The sequence below is a fragment of the Morone saxatilis genome, unplaced genomic scaffold (genome assembly GCF_004916995.1).
Source record: "Morone saxatilis isolate NCDOM2014 unplaced genomic scaffold, NCSU_SB_2.0 Contig2, whole genome shotgun sequence".
In the NCBI taxonomy this organism is placed as follows: domain Eukaryota; kingdom Metazoa; phylum Chordata; class Actinopteri; family Moronidae; genus Morone; species Morone saxatilis.
In genome coordinates this window covers 25283790-25308585 of record NW_023339762.1, presented here as the reverse complement: position 1 = coordinate 25308585, position 24796 = coordinate 25283790, and the positions used below count along the sequence as shown (strand labels likewise).

Below are 24796 nucleotides of genomic sequence, written 5' to 3'. Positions count from 1 at the left end.
CCTACAGCAGCAGTTTTGGGCCCGAACCCGGCGGGTCGTGTTGGGTAAGTTTCAAAGCTCTATGGCCTACAAGCTAATGAACATATTATAAAGTTTTGGCTGTTAGTATATAAGATTATACTTTACCCTTTATGATGAAGGTGTCAGATGGCGGCGACCTTGGAACGCCACAGCCAACTGAACCCGATGAAGAGAGCAAAACACTGATGACTTTCAAAATGCTTAAAAGGTCCAGTGTGTAACATTCAGGAGGATCTGTTGGCAGAAATTGATTATAATGTTCATAGATATGTTTTAATTAGTTGTATGTTACATATTATAGCTTTATTTCTCTTTTTTTGAGATGCTGCTCCTTGACCACAACTTTAGTTTTACTTTTCCCAAACATGTCCTCCATTCCCTTTTGCGCATTGCATTGTGGGACAAACTGGTGTCCATTAACGGCATACTCCAATCAATCATCCCTTTCTTTCCCCTGGTGCAGTTAGTTTTGTCACTTCTCCAGCACGAACTTCAACAAAAACTCTTTGATGTGGGCAGTGATGAATTATTTTCGTGGAAATCTGGCAGTTACACAGATAATCTTTCTCACTATGTGATGGACTTGACGGAAAGATGGACGAACATTCTGACAGTCAGATTAATAAACTTTTATCTGGCTCAGCGATATAATGCAGTCCAGCAGAAACACTCACGCATACCTTTCAGTGCTCCTGTTGTTCTGTCCACCCCTGCACGCGGATCATTAAGGTCGTCTTTAGTGAGCAAAGTGCAGGTTGTGACTAATGAAGCTCCAGGGATCTCATTTTATAGCACACGCCAAAATAAAAGTATTAAATAAATGCACTGGAATGGAGCTGAATAATGCATGCAAGCACACCCAGTATGAGAGTCAGTTGCTCAGTTACTGGTGGCCTATTCTTAATTCTCAGTTCAACCAGTGTTACCATAGGTCAGATGAATGATTCTTCTGCTCCACCACCTCCTCCAACAGCTGGGTACAACACAATACCTGAGAACTATGTGATCCTGGGCCAGTCCATCCCTCAGAGTCTCACATTATCCCTCACACACTCCCGGGGTGAAGGCTGCAGTGTGTTAAACAGCTGTAAGCTTTCTCCACTGCCTCCCATCAAACAGCTGCATGTCATCACCAAATCAGAGCAAATCAAATCAAGTAAAATGGCTGACGACAGGCCTGTGTGATGAACAGCTTCCTGGAAGATCATACACCTGCTACTGCTCAGCTCCAACCACCCCTCACACACTGTTACTTAGCTGCCAGTAATACAACTTAAAGGTTCAGTGTGCAACATTTAGGAGGATCTATTGGGATAAATATATAATAATATGATAAAATATGAATATAATATTCATAGGTATGTTTTCATTAGTGTATAATCACCTGTAAATAATAATCATTGGGTTTTTGTTGCCTTAGAATGAGTCGTTTGTATCCGCACTGGGAGTGCGTCCTCTTCTACAGAGTCTGCCATATTGAACTGCCGTCTCTCTACAGTAGCCCAGAATGGACAAAGCAAACACTGGCTATAGATAGGGCCTTTTGTGGGTCTCACAGCCACCTTAGTTTCTCCTACATGCTTGGAAGGTGAGCTGTGGTAATGGCATTCAACACGGGGGACAAGAACTTAAAAACACAGTATACAACAGGCTACATACTCACCTTAGTAATATGACAATGTATTTCTATCTGTGACATGTTGACTGTGAAGGTGTTATTTCAATAAATCTAAAAGCATGAACATGTTTTTCTCTCCGTGGGCAATGCATTGGACTTATTGAGTGAGTTTGGTAGCTTTTGTGTGTCGTGTTACACGTGGAAGGGTCACCGACACCAACCTGATTATTCACTGCTTTAAAAGGGCCACTGTGTGCATCTGGGCTACTGTAGAAACATGGCGGTTCAACACGGCGGCCTCCACGGAAGGCGACTCACAGCGTATGTAGATAAAAACGTTATTTTAAGGAAACGAAAACAAAATAATTCCTATTTTCAGGTGATTATACACTTATAAAAACATACCTATGAACATTATATTAATTTATGCCAATACATCCTCCTCAATATTACACACTGGACCTTTAAAACTGCTATTATCAAGATGTTTATAACAATCAACTGATTATGTGTAATATGAATGGTCACTTGTAATGACAAACCCAGCTCTGCTTATAACAAAGTTAGTGACTAGCTGGTGAACATTTAGCAGCTATCATATATTTCCCTCAGAAGTCGGTGGAGACCAAAACTGGAGCTAAAATATTGGACTCACATTCGCCAGGTGGACAGACACACGACTCCTGATGATGGCAGTGTCGCTCCATATCTGCTGGATGTGTGAATAAGCAACAGTTCACTAACAAGTTCACCAAAACAACTCAAATTGTGTCGTGTTGACGGCATCTCACCGCTGCCCCCAAGTGGCCAAGACCAGTTATTGCAGGTTTTTTGCTACTCCGAATAGACACTAGTACATTAGGGGCACACTATTAACTTTTTTTTTTTTTTATCATTTGACAAATGATTTACATTGAAGGTCAAATTGACAGAAAGCATCACAGCTGTTGTTGCTGCATCTTCTTTATAACGCATACAGTCAGTGCTTTGTGTAAAATCTCTTTTATACCTGCATAATTCTTTTGATGTGATACTTTTTTTATGTATCTGTTAAAAATGTTCTGCTTGGGTCTATTTATCCTGACATGGCTGTCTAAATGTGGAAAAAAAGATGCTGCACGCTGGTGTTTCACATTACATCGCTACAGGGGAGAGCGAGAAGAGAAAAAAAGAAATCACATCTGCGGCACAGAGTCGAAAATCTATTTTCTTCTGCTTCAGGGTGAATTCCACCGAGATACACGTATACAAACGCACATACTGTTGTGATTTTATCCCTGTGTGCGTCTAATACAGTCACTCAGCGAAGGACAGGAACATCTGAGGGGATTAAAAAAAAAAAAAAGCACTCAAGATTTCAAGCATCTTTAATTCAACTCTCAATTTTTACAGTTATTAAAAGACACAAGTTCATCTTGAGTTAGTATGAAATTCGAGTTGTGTTATATTTAAAAGTGATTAGTGCAACCGTTTTTATACCCCACCCATTTTCACATTAATTAGAGTCATTTCAACCTGTTCTTTAGTCACCACCTCAGCCGAAGTACAGCATTGTGGGTACACACCACTAGTGCTTCTAATCTGTGGGGAATACTGTATGAACACAGTGCTGTTAGATATCATAAAGCTCCAATAAAGAACTCTAAAATAAAGTTAAATTGTTAAAGTTCCTTTCAAAAAAATAACTTTTTTGCTGATTCTGGCGGCCCCCGTGGACAAAATCTTGTTTTATTAATTCAAGAGGAATCCAACTATATAGAAACATGTTGCTGATGGTCTTGTTAGTTTAAATAGGTCATATAGAAGCATCAGTATTAAATGGATACTTCATAACCATTTATAAACTGCTTGTAGTACATTTAAATAATTGGAATAGACAGTGAGAAGTAATACGAGCGCATTATCGTTATCCTTTACGCAGAAGTTCACAGACACCATGTTTCTATTTCTAACATCATTTTTTTCTTCAAGTGCACGTTTCTTGGAAATAAGTCTGGGGGAAATGCTGTGGGGGGGAAAATAAAGGAATAAATAAATGATTAAATATGTGCCAAAACCGAAGAACAGGAACGAAAAACAGGAAATCTAACCTTCATATCAGTTTTTACACTTTATTTTAAGTAGCAATATTATTTATTGATGTATACAGTTATATTTATGACTAGTCTCCACAACCATTATGTCACTTTCTCTATATGATTCATATGACATTTAATGAGTTTAATTAATTTTGCCAGAAAAGTTGAAGTTAAATATGAAATCTGATACTAACTGTAGTCCTTTGTTGTTATACAATGTGCACAGCTAATTCATCCCAAAATAGAAAAAAACATCCAACAAATAACGGATGTTGGGCCACACTGGATTATAAACACAATCATTCCAACAGGCTGCAGGTATCCAGACCATCACCACACACACAAACAATCTCGGCAGACTGCACTGAACTCAAACTGTGACAAACTAAATCAGTGAGGGCAACAGGTGCTCACCCATGTGCTGCTGCATTTATAAGTCAATGTAGTCCAATCTTGTCAACCTAGAACAACTGAGTGAACCCCAAAAAGTACCGTAATGTAATTTTCTTTTTGTTAGAATGGATTTTAGAGAATTGGTATCGAAAAAAAGATTGTTTGAGGACCCGGTATCGAAATCAGGGAATCAGCATTGAACATTTTTGACCGATATCCAGCCCTCGCCAATATCTGATCATACCAGTAGAACGTCACATAAAGGGAGTTGTTTTGTGTAAACTGAATTGTAGCTTAATAAACCTTAAATGATCTCTTCAGTAGGAAAATAATCCTTTAAATCCTTAAAAATTAAAATATCAACAGCAAAGAACCTTTCACTGGGTTAAAGATTAATAACATAACGTATCACCATTAGAGCAGAGCACGCACTCTGATGGACCAGCTGAATAACAGGAACGCCTTCTTCACGTCACATTGTCAGTGTGTGTGTATTTTCATCTGTGTGTTACAGTTTGCTGGTCAGCTGAGGGTGTGTGTGGGTACTGGCTGTCCCTGGAAACCCTCCATCAAAGGCGGTGTTCAGCACCTCGTCCAGGTTTCCGGCGGCGACAAAGTCAAGGTCGGCTCGGACGTTAGCCGGAAGCTCCTCAAGGTCCTTCTCGTTGCGTTTGGGGAGGATGACGCACTTCACTCCTGCCCTGTGGGCCGCCAGGACCTTGTCCTTGATCCCGCCCACCTGAGGAGAACGGACCAATCCGGTCTGTTAAAACTGTGAACGGATCAACATTTTACCAGGTGTTGGATGCGATAACTCACCGGCAGCACCAGCCCCCTCAGTGTGATCTCTCCTGTCATGGCAACATCTGATCTGACCAACCGGCCGCTGAACAGCGAGGCTAGGCAGGTTACTATGGTAACACCTGCAGAGGGGCCATCCTTGGTGACAGCTCCAGCGGGGAAGTGGAGGTGGATGTCTGCCCCTTCTAGCGGATCTGGACCCCCCACCACTGCAAACACACACACAAACATCCAGTTTATATTTCTGTAAAGGCATGCACAGTACAGACATATACTGTGTCTATCTGTATGTATGTGTATCTGTGTGAACCCACTGTTGGTGAGCTGGTAGGTTTTGGCGTTCGTTCGGAGCCAGCTGATAGCCAGATGGGCGGATTCTTTCATAACGTCTCCCAGCTGACCGGTCAAAGTGAGCTGACCATCTCCCTCCATTCGACTGGCCTCCACAAACATGATTTCCCCTCCAAGGGGAGTCCAGGCCAGGCCCAGAGCTACACCGGGCAGGGTGAGCCGCTCAGACACCTTCCAACACACACACACAGACACACACACACATACATAAAACACATCTGTAAAGCTGTATCAGTGAATCTGAAGACACAAGGACTTCAATGAGGGTTTGTAATCTTCAAATATTCAGGAATGAAAGTGAAACATATTGCAAACACGGCTTCATGGTGAGAGTGATGAAAAGACATGAAGGAGGACAAGTGGGGGAGAAGAACAAAGAAAAAAAGAAGTGAAGAAGACAAGATATGACAAGAAATAGAGAATTCTGAGAAAGAATTTCTGGTTTGCTGCTTGGCATCAGCATGCTAATAAAGTGCATAGCTAGCTAAATCTGCATTTGTGTTCATGCTTCTGGCCGTCGAGCGATGGTTGTGGCCGTGTTACAGGGTCACAACATGTTAACTCTATATAATTAGCATCAAAAGATCTCAATGTGATTGGTTGTACATAGTTCAACATTAACAGTACCAACACGTGGCCTCTGGTAATAATTTCACCCTGACTATTTTCAGGTGGACTCTGTACAGCGAGTCAGCAGTGGGAAAGATCTGACAGGATCAGACAGAAGGACAGAAACTTCAACTACAGCTCCACAAGAAGTCAGTCTGCCGTCCAGTTTCTTTTGTTTTAGCCTGCATTTCCTGCAATGCGGTCATGTTCCCTTGAGAGACGTCAAAAGGTCGTAGAGATCCCAAATCCTTTGGTTGTTTGTTGCAACTACAGAGGAATCCAGCTACAGATTCACTATATTTCCAGTTTGTTTGAGAATAGGGTGGAGAGAATTGTTTCAGGTAAGGCGTGTTCTTGAACTAAGGGGCGTACGTTCAAGCAACTACTTTGCATTTAAAGAATTCCCAGACCATTAAAAGCTGAGCTCTCCAATTGTCTGGTATCGCGAGACTCTCCTCTATCTATCCTTCACCACCTCTCAGGGCGCAAGGAAAGAGGTGCTTTGTTCTAGTTGTACTGTATGATGACATCTCAACTTGCTGCTGCATTACTGCTGCATCTATTCTGACTTTGAACAGCAGCAGTTGTGGAGCTGTGAGACGTCTTCAGACTGCCTTTATATTCATGAGCTGCGAAAGCTGTCCACTAGGTCGTAAAAATAAAAGTATTTGGAGGTTGATTCTGCACATATCTGTGGTGTATGAACTTTAATAATCTGCAGATGCTGGTCTCTCTGCCTCTTACCTCCATTTCAAACAGCGGAGGTCCCAGGATGTCTTTCAGGGCGATGTGGTCGATCACTATGGGCATCTCTGGAGGCGCCACCTTGTCTGAACACACATGAAAGAACATGAACCCTACTGAGCCGTGCTGTTGGATGTTGGTCGTCAGGAACAAATACAGAGAATGAATGCCATAGAACTCAGTCAGTCAAATTGTTGACATTTAGCTAGCTCTGGCTAACGTTCCACTACCAGAAATCAACTCTTCTACGTCACTCAGCACCCACTGGCAGCACAATGCATGGCACCTGCCTCTGATTGGCTAGTGCTCACTAACTTGCACATTCCTGTACAGCTCTTCATTAATCATTAGTCATATTGTACATCTCTCTTTTTAATATTTGTATATGTTGTCTCTTTTTATTGTCTCTATTTTATCTTTATTTATCTTTGTTTAATTGTTATACACCAGTTTATCAAGGAAAATCCTTGGATGTGAAAACCTACTTGGCAATCAAACGCCCTATTCTGATTTCTGATTCTCTTATTGCTGGTTTGGGTCTGGATAATTGGTTAGGAGAGAATATCAGGGTAAGCCAATCAGAATCAGAGTAGGGGGGTCATGACTTTGCCAGGAATAAAGATGCCCAGATGTTTTGTGGCTAATAAATGACGCTGTATCGGATCATATTTTAGGCTGTATCAGCGGCACCGGAAGCAACATCTACTACATACGCATAGATTTCACACTTTGGGTGAGATGTTCCATTGGAAGAATCCAACAGATAAAAAGGAAAAACATTTCTCATTCACATCAATGTTTATGGAATCAGGTGACTGCTGAGTATGAAGAATAATCACGTTACATAAGTGCACTGCCGGCGCATACTGTATAGAGGAATAAAATGATGGAAGTTAGGCCTCAGAGAGGAGATCGAGAGAGAGAGAAGAGAGAGAGAGAGAGAGAGAGAAGAGGAGAGAAGAGAGAGAAGAAAGAGAGAGGAGAGAGGAGAGAGAGAGGCAGAAAGAAGAGTGACGGGTGACAACATACTGTAACTGAGACTTGGCAATTCTAGCTGTTTACACACACACACACACACTCTCTTTCTGACATTATGCAAACACAGAAAACCAAACACAGATATACATCAAACAGTGAGAGACATCAAACACACACTATCCCCATGGAAAAATGCAAAATACTTGCACAAGACCACACATCATTTACACACAACACGAGAGGCGCGCCACGCAACAACACACACACACACACAGACAGCACCCCACACACAGAGATGTTTGTGCTGGGGTGGTGGTCCTATGACATCAGTTACCTGGCAACACAGAGGGCTCTGTACAAAGTAGCACCAAACAACAGCTTACACCCTCTGTTTATCCAATGTACACTCGTTCTTTAAGTCACTCTAACGAAGGGTCTAAGAGACACATTTTAATCTACTGTGAATCCTGCAGACAAATAAAAAGTATGACTTCCTAATATCATTACCAGATGAGTAAGAGATAATGTACAATGAGCTAGTCTCCAGCAAACATTCTGACAGAAGTCTTGACAGGGTTTATTTTCTAATGAAGACCAGCTGGCTGCACATTATCCACCTCATTACACAGCTACTGAAAGACATATTGTTATTCTTCAGGCATCCAGCAGCTGACATGAAATACTGTTTAAATGATATTACTATTTATCACACATATTAGAGGGTCTATAAAAACAGACTGTAAGTCAAAGAGTCTGTCTATGTAGGAATTGTTTGTCTGTCTAACAAATAATCCACTCATGAATATTCAAGCTGATTTACTCTGCAGTACTAAGTCTGCTCAGTGTGGCTGATTCCTTTCAAACGGACTAGCGCCACCTTGTGCTAAACAGCTGTTGCTCTGTGGCTGTGAGACACCCACACATGTGTTTCCTCTCATCGTTACTAATTAGAGATGTGTGTGGAGTGTACAGACTGTGGCTGACATCTCTGTTAATGTGAGACAACTTCCTCATGTGAGAGATATAGCTACTTATTGTAGCAGGAAGAGCACAGGTGTAACAGTAAGTCAGGACAGTGAGCCAGCAGGAACAATACCAGGACCCTGGAACTGGAGCACCTAAATGGAACAGGTCCATCATTTATATTATTAATCATACCCGTGCTTTTTAGAGTTAAGTGACCTCATTTAATTCCCAGCATACCTCTATCCCCCTTCAACCTGAGCGCAGGTCTACTGACGGTCCTTCTACCTGCCTTGTTTGGTGCGGACTTTTGGACAGTTTGATCTGAAACCAAAATTAAAAAGTGTGAAACCTTCCCCGGACCACTGTCTGGACCAAACAGCCGAACCTTTATCTGGTGAAAGAAGCTGGTCTAGGTCCGGATCAAACTAGCGTGAAAACATTTTGTTGGATTGTTTGGACTTTCGGACCAATCGGGAGAATTTCTGGCAGGCTGTTGTCAGAACTTGAAAAAGGAAACGCACCAAAACAAAATGAGCCGCGAAGTAAACTGGTCTAGAGTTTTGGACTTAAAGTTGCTTCTGCTGGTAGTAATGCAACAATATTATTAATATAGCAACAATTCATTCACTCCTTTTCCTCCCTTAATTCAAACTGAGATAAAAGGCAAACACAGCTGCCTTGTGAGATTATTCCTCCACCTCTGAATCAGTCCACAGAGACACAGACTGAGAGCTCACCTCCCTGCTGGGTTTGGGACTCGGGGGTCAAAGCCTCCGTCTTAGTGACTCTGTGACCTTCAGCGACCTTCACAGCCACGGCTCGACAGATGGCCCCAATCTTCCTCTCCAGGGAGCGCACGCCTGCCTCACGAGTGTACCTACAGCAACAAACACAGACACACAACAGATGAACACAATTAGGTGGAGGTTTCACTGGCACTTCAGCTTCCATTGCTAGGAGTGGATCAGTGAGAGTCAGAGATTGGGTCGAGAGCACAAAACAGTCAGGAACAATACTTCATCTTGGTTGGAGCTGCTACTGTGTGGGCCTGAAACTCTGAATCTGTATCAGTGCTGCATCTAAAGGAACAAACCAACAAAGTGTTGAATGACAACAGATTTAAAAACCACCCTATTGAAAAGAGCTGGATTTGCTTAAATACTTGAAGTCCTGACAACAATGACATCTCATACTGTCTGTGGAGCAGTCTGACACGTCTGTTAACCAATCTGGTTTCGACTGAATCCTCTTCACTTTTTTTTACCCTCAAACCATCCCAACCTCTTCTGTTTTTTTTGTTTTTTTGTATCATTTTAAGTTTGTTTTTTCCAGCCAGTGAAATCAGGAGTATCCCTCGAAGGATGAGCTCCTAGCTGTGTGCTGTTGGCTGTTTCTATAGTAACCAGACGGGAGTGCAGCGAGTGTTGCACAGAGGCTTGCAGGTCTGCAGGCAGCATACTGCTCACCATCTGTAAGGACCAGAAGCCTCTGCATCAGTAGATTCATGTTGGCGGATTACTTTTTAAACATGGCAAAGACAATTTAAAACTGACTGTTACTCACAAATATTACCATCAGAACCACACTACTGCTGCAAGAAACTGTTGACTCATTCATGTCCCATTACGTTACTAACTTCACTTCTTCCCCGGAGTTCTTGTGCTTTCTCGTCTCACAGGTTCTCATGGATCCTGGTGGAGCCTTCCTGCCATGGCTCCTGGGCTTTGTACGTACCAATTGCTAAAAATCACTGATGATATTATTGTGTTAATTATTATTAGTTATTATTAAGTATTTATTATTGCTACATTTGTTTACTGTTGTTACTGTTGTCGCTGCTCGCTGTTCCCCCCATCGGTTGCTTGCTGTCATTCTTTCTTTTTCGCATGATCGGTCACTACTATTAAAAAAATGTAGTTGTTGCCTACTGTTTGTCTCTCTCTTCTGCTCTTCTCTCTCTCTCTCTTCTTCTCTCTCTCTCTCTCTCTCCTTCTCTCTCTCTCTCTCTCTCTCCTCTCTCTCTCTCTCTCTCTCTCTCTCTCTCTCTCTTCTCTCCACTCACTCACTCACTCACTGGGCTCAAAGGCAGATGACCACCACCTAGAGCCGAAGGTCTGTCCTTTTAGGTTTCTGACCTGGGTTAAAAGCAGTTTTTCTTTGCCTCAGGTTCGCCAAGGTCTTGCTTCATGGTGGTACTGTTGGGTCTCTGTAAATGTTTAAAAGGAGTTCGGTCTAGACCTGCTCTATTTGTTTAAAAGTGTCCTGAGATAAACTTTCTGCTTATGTATTGGCGCCTATACGAATAAAATTGAATTGTATTGAATTGAATTGATTAATAGATTAATCCACTGAGAGATAACTGGATCAGGATTTGCTGCTTTTCTTTGTTTTATATCACTGTAACTTAAACGCATTTGGAATTGGACTTTGATGAGATAAACAAGCAACTTAAAGATGTCAGGAAATAGAGAAAAAAGACTTTTTAGAGCCCAATGTGACGTTTTAGAACATTTAGACTAAATGATTAAGCAATCAATCTAAACATCATCAACAGACAGACTGATAGTGAAAACAAGCTGCAGCTCTAATGTTTTAAAACAGCTTAGAGTGAGTTAAACAGCCAAGAACTGTTGGAGGTCCAAGGCATGACTCAAATCTGAAACACAGACGGCCGCACTCATTCATCTGGCTTAAAGATGTTTTCTCTAATCAAAAGGTCATCCTGCCAAAGAAGCACTGGTCAGCATTCAAAACAAGTTGCCACTAAACCACTTGACAACTTAATGATACACTCTGATGACCAGAAGTGGAATTCCAAGTTAGCCTCAGACGTGAGCTGCCAGCTGGCCGAGCGCTCTGCTGCACATATCACACACCGGATCGGTCCTTCGCAGGCTAAATGCAGGAGATTTCCAGTGAACGATGACGATGTCCACATCAGAAGCTGTGGGCAGAACGGGGCACCAGCGTCTGTTCTGTTCGACACAACCATGATGACCTCGTTTTATCGCACTTTTATTCAATCAATTCCATCTTTTTCTTTGTTGTCATGGCTTGGAAACAGAAACCCCCTCAATCAAACTGTTAAATGGTCTGGTATGCTGATTGGTGAATCAAACACACAAAGAAGATCTGCGTAAAGTTCACACTAAATCCCAGCGAGGGGCAGCACTGAGGAGTAGAATAATGGTTACCTGCCTGGCCCGTACACGTGGCCGGTACAGCTATTGTTAATGTGACCTACAGCAGTCTCACACAGGAGACAAAGGAGCTCTCCTCTTCCCTAAAAGCCTTGTATTGTATGATGCTGCTGAACTGCCTCTGACAGCTTAACCAGGTGACCACTACTTCTTGATCAGCGGGTTTTCAGCACCGATACAGACAGTGATTATTAGTAATAAAGGAAACTGATAATTGGAACAATATACATTTGCAGTAAAAATCTTTACTGTAAGTAAGTACAATTTTGAGGTGACTGTGTTTAAGTATTTCCGTTTTATGCTACTTTATACTTCCACTCCACTACATTTATTTGATATCTTTAGTTAGTTACTTAGCAGTTTCACATTATTAATGCAAAAAAAAATTAAATTTGCCTTGAATTTGTTCATCAGCTCATACGCATGAATCTACGAGCATACAGCATTCCAAAAACATATTGAGTACATTTTCATCTTTGCAAACACTATTTCAACTCAACTACTGGACAGGATGTGACACAGTCTGCAATGAGAACCACATTTCACCGTGCTCCCTGTGTGTGCGTGTGTGTGTGTGTTTGTGTGGACCTGCTGATAATATCCTGCGTGGTGTCCTGCGGTATATGCAGCTGTTGTGGTGTTAATCCATGCTGCTCAAGTTGGTTTGGGATGAGGTGACGGTGAGCTATCTCCACTTTCTCCTCCTGCGTGTAGCCTGAAACACACACAGACGCACTTTAAAAGTCCACTCTACAGATTCAACATCGATGCAACAGAAGCAGAGGTATAGCCAGAGAAAACCCGGCTCCTACTTTACCCACAATGCAACTTGAGTGCCAAAAGTTTGGTGGAAGGTGCGTAATGCTAGTAGCGGCTAATGCATCCTTGAGCATTAGCCGCGGCTTGCTCCTAGCCACTGTTTGTTTCCCTTTTACTATCACCCGTAGCGTGACACTCAACAACCAACTGTCTTTTTCCAGAATGATGAAATCGCAATTAAGGGTAAAATGTATTAAAACAGCATTATAATGAAGATACCCCAGATTGCTAATCCTGTTTTCCAGATGTAAGAAAAACATTTTTAAACAAAAATTAAAATCGTGATCGCAAAAAAGATATATTGTGCAGCCCCACTTTGTTCCCTCAAATACTACTGTATGTTAGAGTGTGTAATAAAAACAATGCAGTAAGCAAGAAATATCTGCCCTTCATTGTAGGTCATAACACAGGTTATCATTATCTACAGTTCATCTGTCTCTGTCCCCCTCAACAATCTCTCTTGGATTTAATGCAGTTGTATTTTGATCTTGGACTGAGATACATGGATATACGACTGTTAAACACAACACTGTGTTATCTCTGATGTTCTTTAAACATGTTTTAGAAGATAACAATGTTTTGCCATTAAACTGTGGTGATGGCTGAAGGTGTTTTTTGTAGACAAAGCTGGACATGGAGTTGTTGTTTCATCTGTTCCCTGACTCCACTGCCGTGAATCCAATCACACAGACTGCACTCTGTTTGGGATTAGCTATCACCAGAACAAGAGTTTGTCATCAAGATCAAACAGACCTAAACCCACCTGGTACCTGCAGCACCTCCATCCGGTCCAGCAGGGCCAGGGGAATGGTCGCTGTGGTGTTTGCAGTGGCAATAAACAGCACTTGGGAGAGGTCAAAGGCCACGTTGAGGTAATGGTCTGTGAAGCTGTGGTTCTGCTCCGGGTCCAGGACCTAAGGAAACATGCAGAGAAAACCTGATGAGGAAGCACAACCAATACTTATTAGCAGTTTTAACAAGGGTTAAGGTTAACTGGCAGGTTAGGTCGGGAGCACTGGACGGTTCTGTTCAGTGAAGACATCCGATACGACTACACAAGTAATGTGAAAGAGAGAAACAGAGCCGACCTCTAACAGTGCAGCCGCAGGGTCTCCTTGAAGGCTCTTCCCAAGTTTGTCCACCTCGTCCAGGAGGAACACAGGATTATTGACGCCTACGGTCTTCAAACCGTTGATAATGCGGCCGGGCATGCTCCCGACATACGTACGTCTAGAGAAAAGGGAAGGATTCCACTCAATTTCAAACAAACTGAAAATAACTCTGCATGGTCGCACTGGTAACAAACTCATCTACAAGCATTACTACTCAACAATAATAAAACCTGAAAAACAAAATCGCAGCAATGTTCTCCGTGACGAAATTACCTAATGAAAGCAGTGCTCACAAGCTGAAAGCATGAAATGTGAAGTTTCTGGGGTTAAAAGAAAGGAAATAAAATAAAGAAAATACACAACCACTCAAAATACTGAAGTGGTCTACCTTTGAGAGAATCTTTTATTTTTGAGTTGAACAAATTGTATAATGAACCGTTAAAGACATGCCATCTTTATCTCTTGCACTCCCGCTGTTGGTATGATGGACACATGTTTCTCATCTGGCTGAGAGAAGAGTGAGTCTCAACTCTCTTTACTCTATTTACTCTTCCTTTAAAATACCAGCATCAACCCTGCAACCCTGAGATAAACTCTGCTGCCCTGCTCAACTCTAATGATTATTTTTTTTTTTTTTTACTGACTGGTTACAAAAGATACGTGTGAGTCAATTAATATGCTGTAGTTCATGAGGATTTTATTGTTTGAGTTGCAGTAAATTTTACTAGATCTATGAGAAAAAAACGCAGTTATTCCTCGAATTGATCCCCTAGTTTTTAGTCCACATTTATGGTTGTCAGGCTCACTGTTCATTCAGCTGCACACAGATTAACACAGAAAATGACATTAGTGATGCCCTCGGTCTGCAGCTTAGCAGCGCTAATGTCTATCCAAGGTTACAACATAATTGATTTAAGCGTTCCCGGGATAATTGACGTAAAAGTCCCCGACATATTTGCCTCTGATGTGGTACTTTGACCATTTGGTTAACTTTTCTGAGGACATGTCTGAATGTGGAGGTCCCACTGCTGATGTGCTATCAGATCTTATAAATGGCTTCACCTCGGATTAAGCTCCGCTGCCTTTCAACTGCTAGACCATAACATGAACATGTGTGTTTTAATCATCAGTCTTTTAAATTATAGACAGGTGGACTTCCAGGCACGCTGGAGAAACATCGGGCGGATTTTCTAGGCTTAAGCCACCATATTAAACTGTTCCAAATGGACTGGATGGATTTCATTCCCCCTCTCCAACTGGAGTCTTTTAAGAAAAAATGGTTATTATTTTCTAACTGTGTTTAATTACTTTTCTCAGTGTGATGATTATGTATGGAATGCAATCCAAATACTTGACTAATGAGGGCTCATGTTTCACCCTCAAGCAGAGAGCACTGCGCTCAAAAACACATCCACAAAGCCAATGTAATCTCCAACCATAAAAACAATATATTTATGCTGCTGAGGCATGTTGTTATAGTTGGTGTTTCAATTATCCGTGTCCTGAAACTAGATTACAAAATGACACGCTGCTTCACCCTCAAACGGTAGGATTAAACGGGAACGAGACCTGGGCTGTTCTTTTAAAGACAGTGAATGGGAAACGCTATGTGAGGGGGCGCTGAACTTCTTATATAGCAGCAGCCATAAACTTTTTAGGTTAAGCATTATCCACAGAAATCAATCAATCCCCCGGCAGCTTGTGGGATTAAAGAGACAAGACCCCCCTGCAAGTTCAGTAAATATTAAAAGAGGAATCACCTCTAATCTCAGTCCATAAATTGACACATCTCAGGACATATGTAGTAGTAGTATGTATCTGTAACTGTCCTGGACTCGCCTCTACCTGTGTGGTCCACCTTCATTTATGGCCCCACTAAACTCAACATCTATACTGGGGTCAGAAAACATCTGCTCTTATGGACCTCAAGCAGTGCTATCTTATCAACGTACCTGTGTCCTCGGATGTCAGACTGGTCACAGACGCCTCCCAAAGCAATGCGGTGAAACTCTCTGCCCAGAGTCCTGGCTATGGAGCGTCCCACACTGGTCTTACCAACTCCTGGGGGTCCCACAAAGCAGAGGATGGGGCCCTAAAGACACAGCAGCAGCATGAAATTCACAGATATGATGGTGCTCATTACGGACATCCATCTTGCTTCGTGCAATATATAAAGTTTACACGTGCAATGGACGGAGATATCTAAAAGAAGCACCTTCAGTGTAGTCTTCAGCTGTCTAACAGCCAGGTACTCCAGCACGCGTCTCTTCAGCTTGTCCATGGCGTAGTGATCGTTGTCCAATAAAGTACGAGCGGCTCGGATGTCCAGACAGTCTGAAGAGAGAGAGTGTGTGTGAGTGTGTGTGTGTGTGTGTGTGTTGGGTGGGGCAAATGTAGACGAGATGGATGGATCCAAGAAAGAAAGAGATAACATTTAAGTTACTCAAGGTGAAGACAGTGAGGTGAGGTGGGAGCTGCAGTAACAGAGGGATGAGATGAAATTTGAGAAAGAGGACGAAGAGGTTGAGGAATCTGTTGAGGAGTCTGATATTGTGGCTGACCACTGCAAATACATTCTCTCTTTGTATGGTATGGCTGTATATGTGTATACGTGGCAGATTGTCGCCATGGGATTGAGATAGTGCAGGTTCTCTTTTAGACATGAGTGATATAATGATGTAAATTTTTTTATTTAAAGCTGCTTTAGAACTGGTTTTAAATCGTCCGATCCATTAGAATTGGAATATTAAATCATTTCTCTTTCCTCACTAAATCTTACCTTTTCTTACCCTGTGTGTAAAAACTACAGGTTAGGAACTGTTACCAAGGGTAAATATTCAATCTTATATAGAATAAGAAGGTAAAACTTAAAGCTTTTTCACACAGGAAACAATAAAGAATTGGGCCATTACGCAGAATCAATAATGTAATTTGTATCAATAAAATGTGCATCCTTCATGAGAAGAGGGGCAGCGAAGTTAGCAGATACAGAGCAACAATAGCTTCATCTGGAGTCGACTTTCTGACAACGTGATGAATGTAAGTCTTTTATCTTTTGCTCTTTTAGATGTGAAATGCTCCACTATGCTCACCAGCTAGTGGCTAACCTAGTCTACCTGTTGTTTGGTGGTGAACACAGACTCTTATTTCTCTTACCATGTTTATTCTTACGCATCAAAATCAACCAAAGCAAATTCCTTTTATGTGAAAAACCTCATTTTGACATTAATCGTTTGAGTCAGTCCAAAAACAACAGAGAGCTCCGGCAGACACGCTTCTAAGTAAAAGAAATGCACCAGAAAAATACGAGACTGATTACGTTGATATATTCAGCACAGTTATCACCACGATCTTCCAGCCGCCACATGTTAAGCATTGCTTAAATATTAGGCTCTGTTAGCTTAGCTCCATTAAAAGTGAAAAAAGATGGCTTCCAACAATGCCACAGCTATCACGCATCACTGACAGTTGGAATTGCTTGGCCATGGTACACAGACACAGTGGGGGAGCATTAAAGATCTCAAACCGTATCTGAGGCATCTGACAGGGTGCGTGACTCTCCATTTACCCTTGGTGCTTTTGCTCCATGGTAATTCTACCATTAGATCCAAGTAGTTTCTGGTCAGGGCGTACTCGGGCATGGACTGAGGCATCTTCTTCAATCTAAACACAAATGAATAAGATTAAATGCAGCAGCAGTCTGACTGAGGACCAGGACACATCAGTGAAATCCCGCATTAAACAGAGTAGGGCCGTGTATGTATTCTTTTTATCAAAACATATATTCTAAACCAAGTCATTTTTGCACAATTAAATGTTTATATTATGTTATTTTATATTTTATGTTGATAAAACTATAAAAAGCATCGCCCAGCCCCGAGCTGAAGGTTTAATCAGGGTATAAATTCACCTCTTAAGCTCTTTGAGGCAAACTCTGAGCGCAGCTTCAGGCATGTTGGCCCCGTGGACCTTCCTCTCCAAGACTGCAGTGTCATCACCATCCTCATCTTCATCTTCCCCGTCCAGGTTGAACTGCCGACCAGGGAACACTCCACCTTTACGCACCGATAACACCTGAACAGATGAGACGCAGAGAGGTGAATGGGCGTATGAACGCAGACATTGAGAGGAAAAGGAGAAATGCAAATGTTTGTTACCCTCTTCTCATTGTCAGGACTTATTTTTCTGGTCTTCTGCAGCAGTTTTAGCCCCTCTATCTGCTTGGTCAACATAGGCAAAGCCTTCTTAAATCGCTCCTCCAAGCTCACCGCATCCAGGACCTTTACAGCACCCATGGACATACAAAAAATATATTGATTTTAGAACATTTTAAAAACATTAAACCTCCTTTACTAAGTCTAAGTTATTGAATTTTTTTTTCTCTTTGACGCCATCCTGTCGCAGCTTAAGATCAGACCCAGGGACCCTGAATGTGCGAAAAGTTGAAACGGAATCAACTTTTGGAGAAACTCAAGCCGACGTCACAGCAATCACGTAACCCGTCATCAGACCAGCCCGTTATCCAGGCAGAGTTCATGGACCAAACTTCCCTTTAGTGCCTTACCCACCTTCTGGATTGGAGAGGGTTAAGATTCCCAGCATCCCCACGTCTCTAACTGTTTTTAAGTATCAAGTTTGCATTTTGGGTCAAACTGAAGCAGTAATCCTTATCCGTTACCTGTAGCTTCTCCTTGTTTGAGGTGCGGATCATGGAGGCCACCACGTCAGGTAGAGTTTCCCTGGGCAGACTGTCCAAAAGACGCCTGAACTTAGCCACGACTGGAACCGACATGTCCAACATACCTAACAACTACACACACACACACATACACACACACAAAGATACATGGGATTAGATTTACTAAAACAATTAAATATGTGTTCCAGTTAATCACTGTTTATTGCTTTTATGAATAAGACTGTTTCTGGTTATTTTGACGAATTCTGAGATCCACCCACAGAGTGTTCCAGGAATTCACACCTGGCAAGAGTGAAACCAGCTGTGGTATAAACACTAAAAGAGAGAAACCTGCCGATGTCCTGACCTCAATAATTGTAAGCAGGGCTGGAACTAATGATTTTCTTTTTTTCCATCATCAATTAATCTGCCTTTTTTTCAATTAATTAGTTATTAACCCATTACTTTGTTGTTTGGTCGATAAAATGTCATAAAATGTTTTGCCTGCAACACAAAGATATTCAGTTTACTGTCATAGAGGAAAGAAGAAGACTCTTAGCTAGTAAACATGGACGTAAACATGTTGGATTTAAAAAGCTAGACTTTGCATATGTTTTTTATTTTTCTATTTTGGTTTTTGCTACTTTTTGCTGCTACTTTATCGGGCTGGTGTCAAATCTGTTACCTACAACGCTGACCCCAGCAGTTGGGTTAGACTCAGGAGGTAATAGAGAGTGACTGACCCCTGCCTTCCCATCATAGTTTATTCTTCACCCTTATTAACCAAAGCAACATGTCACAGTGTCAGAGACCGAACAAACACTCCTTTAAAGGTTTGTTGCGCTCAATCAGTCTCAATTGGCTGTGGATGTGTGAGAGGAACAACTCCATGCACAGCAGGGTGAAGGCAGTGCTGCCACGCATGTTGTCCAGCACACGTCATGTGTAATGTAACATGTAAGATGTAACATGTGAAATGCTCTGTAGTTCTGTTAAAAGCGGAACCTATAGGGGCCTAAATTACTTTAGACCAGTGGCATAGACATCACAGGTCATGACTGGCTGGTCAAAGGAGAAGTGTTGGAAATGGTGGGGGAGGCTTTGGACCCTTTGCAGTTTGCATATCGTCACCTTGTTAAAATAATCGCCTAACTCATTTTTTTTCAGGAAACACAAAAAACGTATCCGCTTAAGTCACACACTTGACATAGGCCATTATCNNTCACATGATCTGATCAACTGAGGATGTAGGCGATTTTACCATAGGTGGCCGGCGTCATGAGGAGATGATTTAGGCAAAAAAAACAATTTTGACAAAAAATGACTTAGGCGATTATTTTAACAGTGTGACGATATAGGGCTGCGATGGGAGTAGAGGATGCCTCAATCCTATTACTCATCTTCCTGTATAAACACCTAGAAGGTCTTTGCACACATGCCAGACTTTAATTTGTGGATATTATTTGTGTAATATATTATAGCCACAGTGGTTGGTTAGGAAATTAGTTATTTACTTTAATCTTTATGTTGTTGGCTGGATTGTAGAGTTGTTTTAACATGTAGGTGTCAGAAGTTGAGAGGGAGTAGCTGTCTGTCAAAACGACGCTCCTCTTCCACTGGTGCTCCTCAGAACACCGAATAAAGCAGTTTAACCTTAAAAATGACGGAGTCAGATGTGTAAACATCCTGTAACTAGTTTATTTGATTGGTAAAACCAGCATATTGACAAGAAGCGCCGTCTTTTCCTGTCATTTTGTAAATATTTTACCTTTGATGAAGTTAATCAAGCACTCTGGGAATATTTTTCTCTTCTCTCTCAGTCACACATAGACAAGGTATACACACACATACCTGTACAGCAGCCTGGTAGAACTTCTGGGATAGCTCCCCCAGCTCTCCATCTTCTGCTGTGACACCCTCTGTGGCTGGGGTCGTGTACTGATCCAGTTTATCCAGCTGCTCCACCTGCAATTGTATTGCAATAAGAGAGACACATACTGCAGTCACACACAGTTGTGTATTTATTTGTATGCTGCTGTCAGACTGCTGTCACTGTTTAACAACCAGCACTGCTCCCAGTAACCCCCCCCCATCTCAGCATCAATAATAATAATAATGTGCAATAATTACTGTGCAATCTATTGCCCATGTGCAACTGCTGCTACTATTTTTGTGCTATTTGTGTTATCTGTTGTTGTGATTCTCACTGTTTTTATTACTTACTGTTTATTTATACTGTTTTTTCTCTATCCACTTTGCTGCTGTTACATTGGAATTTCCCCATTGTGGGACAAATAAAGGAATATCTATCTATCTATCTATTTGCATTTCTGAAATAACTGAGTGACAGTTGCTTGAAGTCCTGTATTGCCTATAAAAAAAAAAAAAAACTATAATGGCACAGGGACTCCCTTGACAGTGTTTCAGTGTAAATAACAATATTAGGAGATTGGAGGTACCCCTGTGGAGTTTTTGGAGCGAGGTGATACACGTTCCTGCAGCTGGTTTCACACATTCTGCTGACAGTTGGCAGCAGCGACGCACAAATGCGCCAACAAAGCAAAGAAAGACAACAGACTAAAACACATGAATGTAAACAACAGACAATTAAAAATCAATTATTAATAAACATTTTTTAATGAGGAAGAAAATGCATTTGTTTGGCCTCAGAGATACACGTGCTGCATTTTGGTGAGACACTAAATGTAAAAGAACTTCACAGGAAAACTCCACAGGGCACCTTAAAGTACTGCTATTACTAATTACAGTAGTAATAATATTACACTTTCACTGGATGAATAATAGTGGGCTTTTTCACTAAGTGTAGTTTAAAAAAAGGCACATCAGGCACACTATGAGATACAAAAATATAAATTCCCCCCTATATAAGAGTCCTTTCCTCCCAAGTTAGATAAGATCATAAAACTGTATTATAATAATAATAAGTAATTAATAATAAGTTTGAGTGATTGCTGTCGTTAAACTCAAATAAATTAAAATCAAAGTAAAGGTCCCTTCATTTTGTTGTGCCAAACATGGCTAATCTGAAACAACATCAAACCCATCACTTTCATAGTGTAACTTGTTGACAATAAGAAAAATGTACAATAATACCAGCATTTAAAGGTCCAGTGTGTATTATTCAGGAATATTTATTGACAGAAATGGAAAATAATATTTTATGTATGTTTTCATTAGTGTATAATCAGCTGAAAATAAAAATTGTATCTTAATTAAACTTCTGTCTCATATTAAACAAGGTTTACCTCGGCCAGGACGAATGGCCGCTCCTTCAGCAGGCTTGACACACTAAAGCGGCACAATCCGGTGATGAGGAGGGTGTAGTGGGGCTTTGGCCAGTTACTGCCCACCACCTGCACTGCTATCCCTGCTGTACCAATTCTACAGAGAGACAGAGAGACATAGGAAGTGAGAGTGAGGCAGAGGAGGTGGCTGACAACTCAGTGGAGGAGCTAATTTGGCCTGTGATGAGCTTCATTCATTATCTTATAAACGATAATCTACCCTGACTGTTTTAGGTTTATCAAGATTCAATCTTTGATCTGGACGCAACCTCTCAAAAACCTGCTGATGTGGGTCATATTTACTCAGTATACGGTTCAGTATAACAACAGCATGTGGCTGCGGTGATGGTTCAAACTGGGTAGCTGCACTACTTCTGCTGTCTTCGCCTGCCCATTATTAACATGTCCATTTTTCATAAACAGCGCTTTTGATTTTCGCCTGTTTCCACAGCTTCATCCAGATCGTTTCCCTGCAGCTTTAATTCTCCTCAATGCACCATGAGAGCACTGGTAGAAAGACTTCCAGGAGAAGGAGCTAGTCAGCCCTGTGGTGATTTTGGACTCATTATAATGATATGTGGTGCTGACACTTTGTCAAAACAGTGTGGGGGCCTCAATGATTCAAACAAGACAAGACTGGTCAAAACACTTACACACTTACTGACACAAAATCTGAATTTCTTTTAGGGTGACAGCTCCAATAGTTGGACAGCTGAGCGGCTCAGATTGCAACTGTGTCTAAGGATCATTTGCTATTTTTCTGTTCTATTATTCTGCTTCCTGCTCTTTGTTTTATCTTTGCTGTTACAGTGGATCCTGGATACTAGGATTTTAATTTATGAAAGACAAAGAAGGAAACTACTATATTTTTATCACTTTTCCTTACTTCTCCGGTACTGCACGAGCGTGGCCTGCAAATAGGACAAACCTTTTGCTATCTCATTGCACTGAACAAGGACTCTGGCACGAGCTGAAGGTTGTTAGCTGCAAGATGCCTCCACGCCCCCTCTCCACGGACAACTTCCACAGACGACATCACAAGATTGCCGTGCTTGAAAGCAGAGATGCAGCAATCCACTGTTTCATATATACCTGGATTTGGATATCTGCTGATACCGCAGGTCTTGATGTATTCAACTACTAGTTAGTAGATTTGAGTTCAAAAGTAATAAGAAAATGGCCAATTGACAACTCCTTTATATGGCTAATAAGGTCATAAGGGCACATTTACCCCCTGCCCCCAGCCCTCCGCTCATCTCCTGTTTTATCTCCCCTCTCTTGGCACCCACCTCCACCCTCAGCTTTAAGTCCCTGGAGACCCAGGTCCACAGAATCCTCCTCCCTCTTTCCAGCTGGACACTTAGCACAACTGACTGTGCACAAAATACGGCCTACTGATATCCGTCCGGTCCAGGTCACCAGGGCGACAGCACTTAGAACACGATGTTCCCAGGACAAGCATGGACCCAGAGTGCCACTAGCTTTCCCCACTGTTGCCTTGGTAGGCAACAAAGACAATGGTCCAGTCTGCTCAGTCATCAAATCCAGCTAATCCGTTATCAAGTCCATGCCATGTTCAGTCTGCTCCCCCCACCCTACACACACTTACTACAGAAAAGCTCCATATTCACATTAATGAATAAATAAATATGGATAGACAAGCCTTTTTCTCCACATCACCAACAGGAATATCAACACTTCTCACTCCCTTCTGTTGAGACACTAACCAATCCCCCAACACCATTAGCCCCCGGTTTCCTCTCTCAGTAAGTAGGGTGAAGCTGCTTTCAGCTACTGTGGTGCACACAGATGGAACCAACTTCCCGATGATCTCAAAAACGCTACATTCAAATCTAATTAAAAAACTCCGCCTTTCATTGATTTCTTTTCCTCTAGTGCACTATTATTTATCTTTGTTGCATTTGGGGTAACATATATCTAATCACTGCACTGTGTGTAACTATTTCATTTCATTTCATTTTTAATGTTTCCTTTTATTTGACCTTAATACATTTCTTTTATTGTTTTTAAATGTCATTTAAATGCTTTTCTTTGCCTATACTAAGCAGTGTTTGAAATGTGCTTTATAAATAAAAACTACCTTGTCTTGTTGCTGAGTTGAATTTAAATAAAGGAGCAGTTAAAATTGACTTTAACAGAACAAATAGTAGCAAATGAGAAAAACACTGCGCCAAATACAAACAGATACAACTTTATGTATTGATTATGTGTGACATTGTAGTATAACCTGTTGACAACTTGTATCTATGCATCAATAAGCAATCTGCAGCCTCGGTCAATGTTGCCTAACACATGGCCTAACCCCCTCCTCCTACACACATAATATGTTTCTGATAATGTGCTCGCAGTGACGAGGACAAAATAAATCCCTGGATTTCATGTGAAGTTAAGTAGCAGCCTCCCCAGAGTTGTGTGTGTGTGTGTGTGTGTGTGGATGGTGGTTGATGCTGTGGCTCTAAATCAAAGACACATGCACCGTAGTAAGGGGAAATGCTGATTGGATAACCAGCATTTAATCTCTCTTTCCCCCCTCACATTACTGAGGTCTACCACAACAACACAAGGGACATCAGATTATTTGCTTTCTTCTCATGCACAAATTCAACTTCTGCATCCTTTAATCTTTTTGATTTAGGAGCACGTGGGGGACAAAGTGTGGGCCTAAGATGCTAAGTTGAGACAAGGTTTCCACTCTTTTTGATAAACTGTTTTCCAGGATATTTTCCAGGAGTTTGTCGGGACCCCCAGTTAGGGGTTGCCAAAGCTTCATAAGCGGTCACGAGGCCTTCTTGATTTTAAGGCATGCTAGAAAACTTAACTTACTTAACTTGGTTCACTTGTAAAGTAAACTAACAGAACAATAGCCAAGTGTCAGGGGCAAGAAAACACAGATTTCTTAAAAACAAACAGCCTGTATGATTGTTAAAAATGATAAAAAATACATAAGACAGATGGAGAATTTTGCTACTGAGTAACCAGACCGGTACACTGCCAGTCAAAGGTTAAAGTCCACTTCTCTGAGCTCGGCTGACTGTTTTTGACTGCAGGGCCACTAAACTGTAGATTTTTCTAGAACAAATCACACACTGAGCATAGCATAAA

General features: G+C 41.6%; 1 protein-coding gene across 1 annotated transcript in view; it reads right to left on the bottom strand.

The window, feature by feature from the left end:
- Positions 1–2988: 2988 nt before the first annotated feature.
- lonp2 (lon peptidase 2, peroxisomal) overlaps positions 2989–24796 on the bottom strand; it is a 22762-nt gene continuing 954 nt past the window's right edge. Inside the window, exons 2-17 of the mRNA XM_035664715.1 lie at positions 21635–21770; positions 20220–20333; positions 18369–18500; positions 17848–17970; positions 17601–17764; positions 17259–17353; positions 15906–16024; positions 15643–15782; positions 13667–13808; positions 13342–13492; positions 12348–12474; positions 9297–9436; positions 6616–6701; positions 5226–5433; positions 4930–5120; positions 2989–4849 (exon numbers count right to left, since the gene is read on the bottom strand). Of these exons, the coding sequence (XP_035520608.1) occupies positions 4619–4849; positions 4930–5120; positions 5226–5433; positions 6616–6701; positions 9297–9436; positions 12348–12474; positions 13342–13492; positions 13667–13808; positions 15643–15782; positions 15906–16024; positions 17259–17353; positions 17601–17764; positions 17848–17970; positions 18369–18500; positions 20220–20333; positions 21635–21770 (2299 nt within the window). The 3' untranslated portion in view covers positions 2989–4618. The remainder of the gene's footprint in view (positions 4850–4929; positions 5121–5225; positions 5434–6615; positions 6702–9296; positions 9437–12347; positions 12475–13341; positions 13493–13666; positions 13809–15642; positions 15783–15905; positions 16025–17258; positions 17354–17600; positions 17765–17847; positions 17971–18368; positions 18501–20219; positions 20334–21634; positions 21771–24796) is intronic.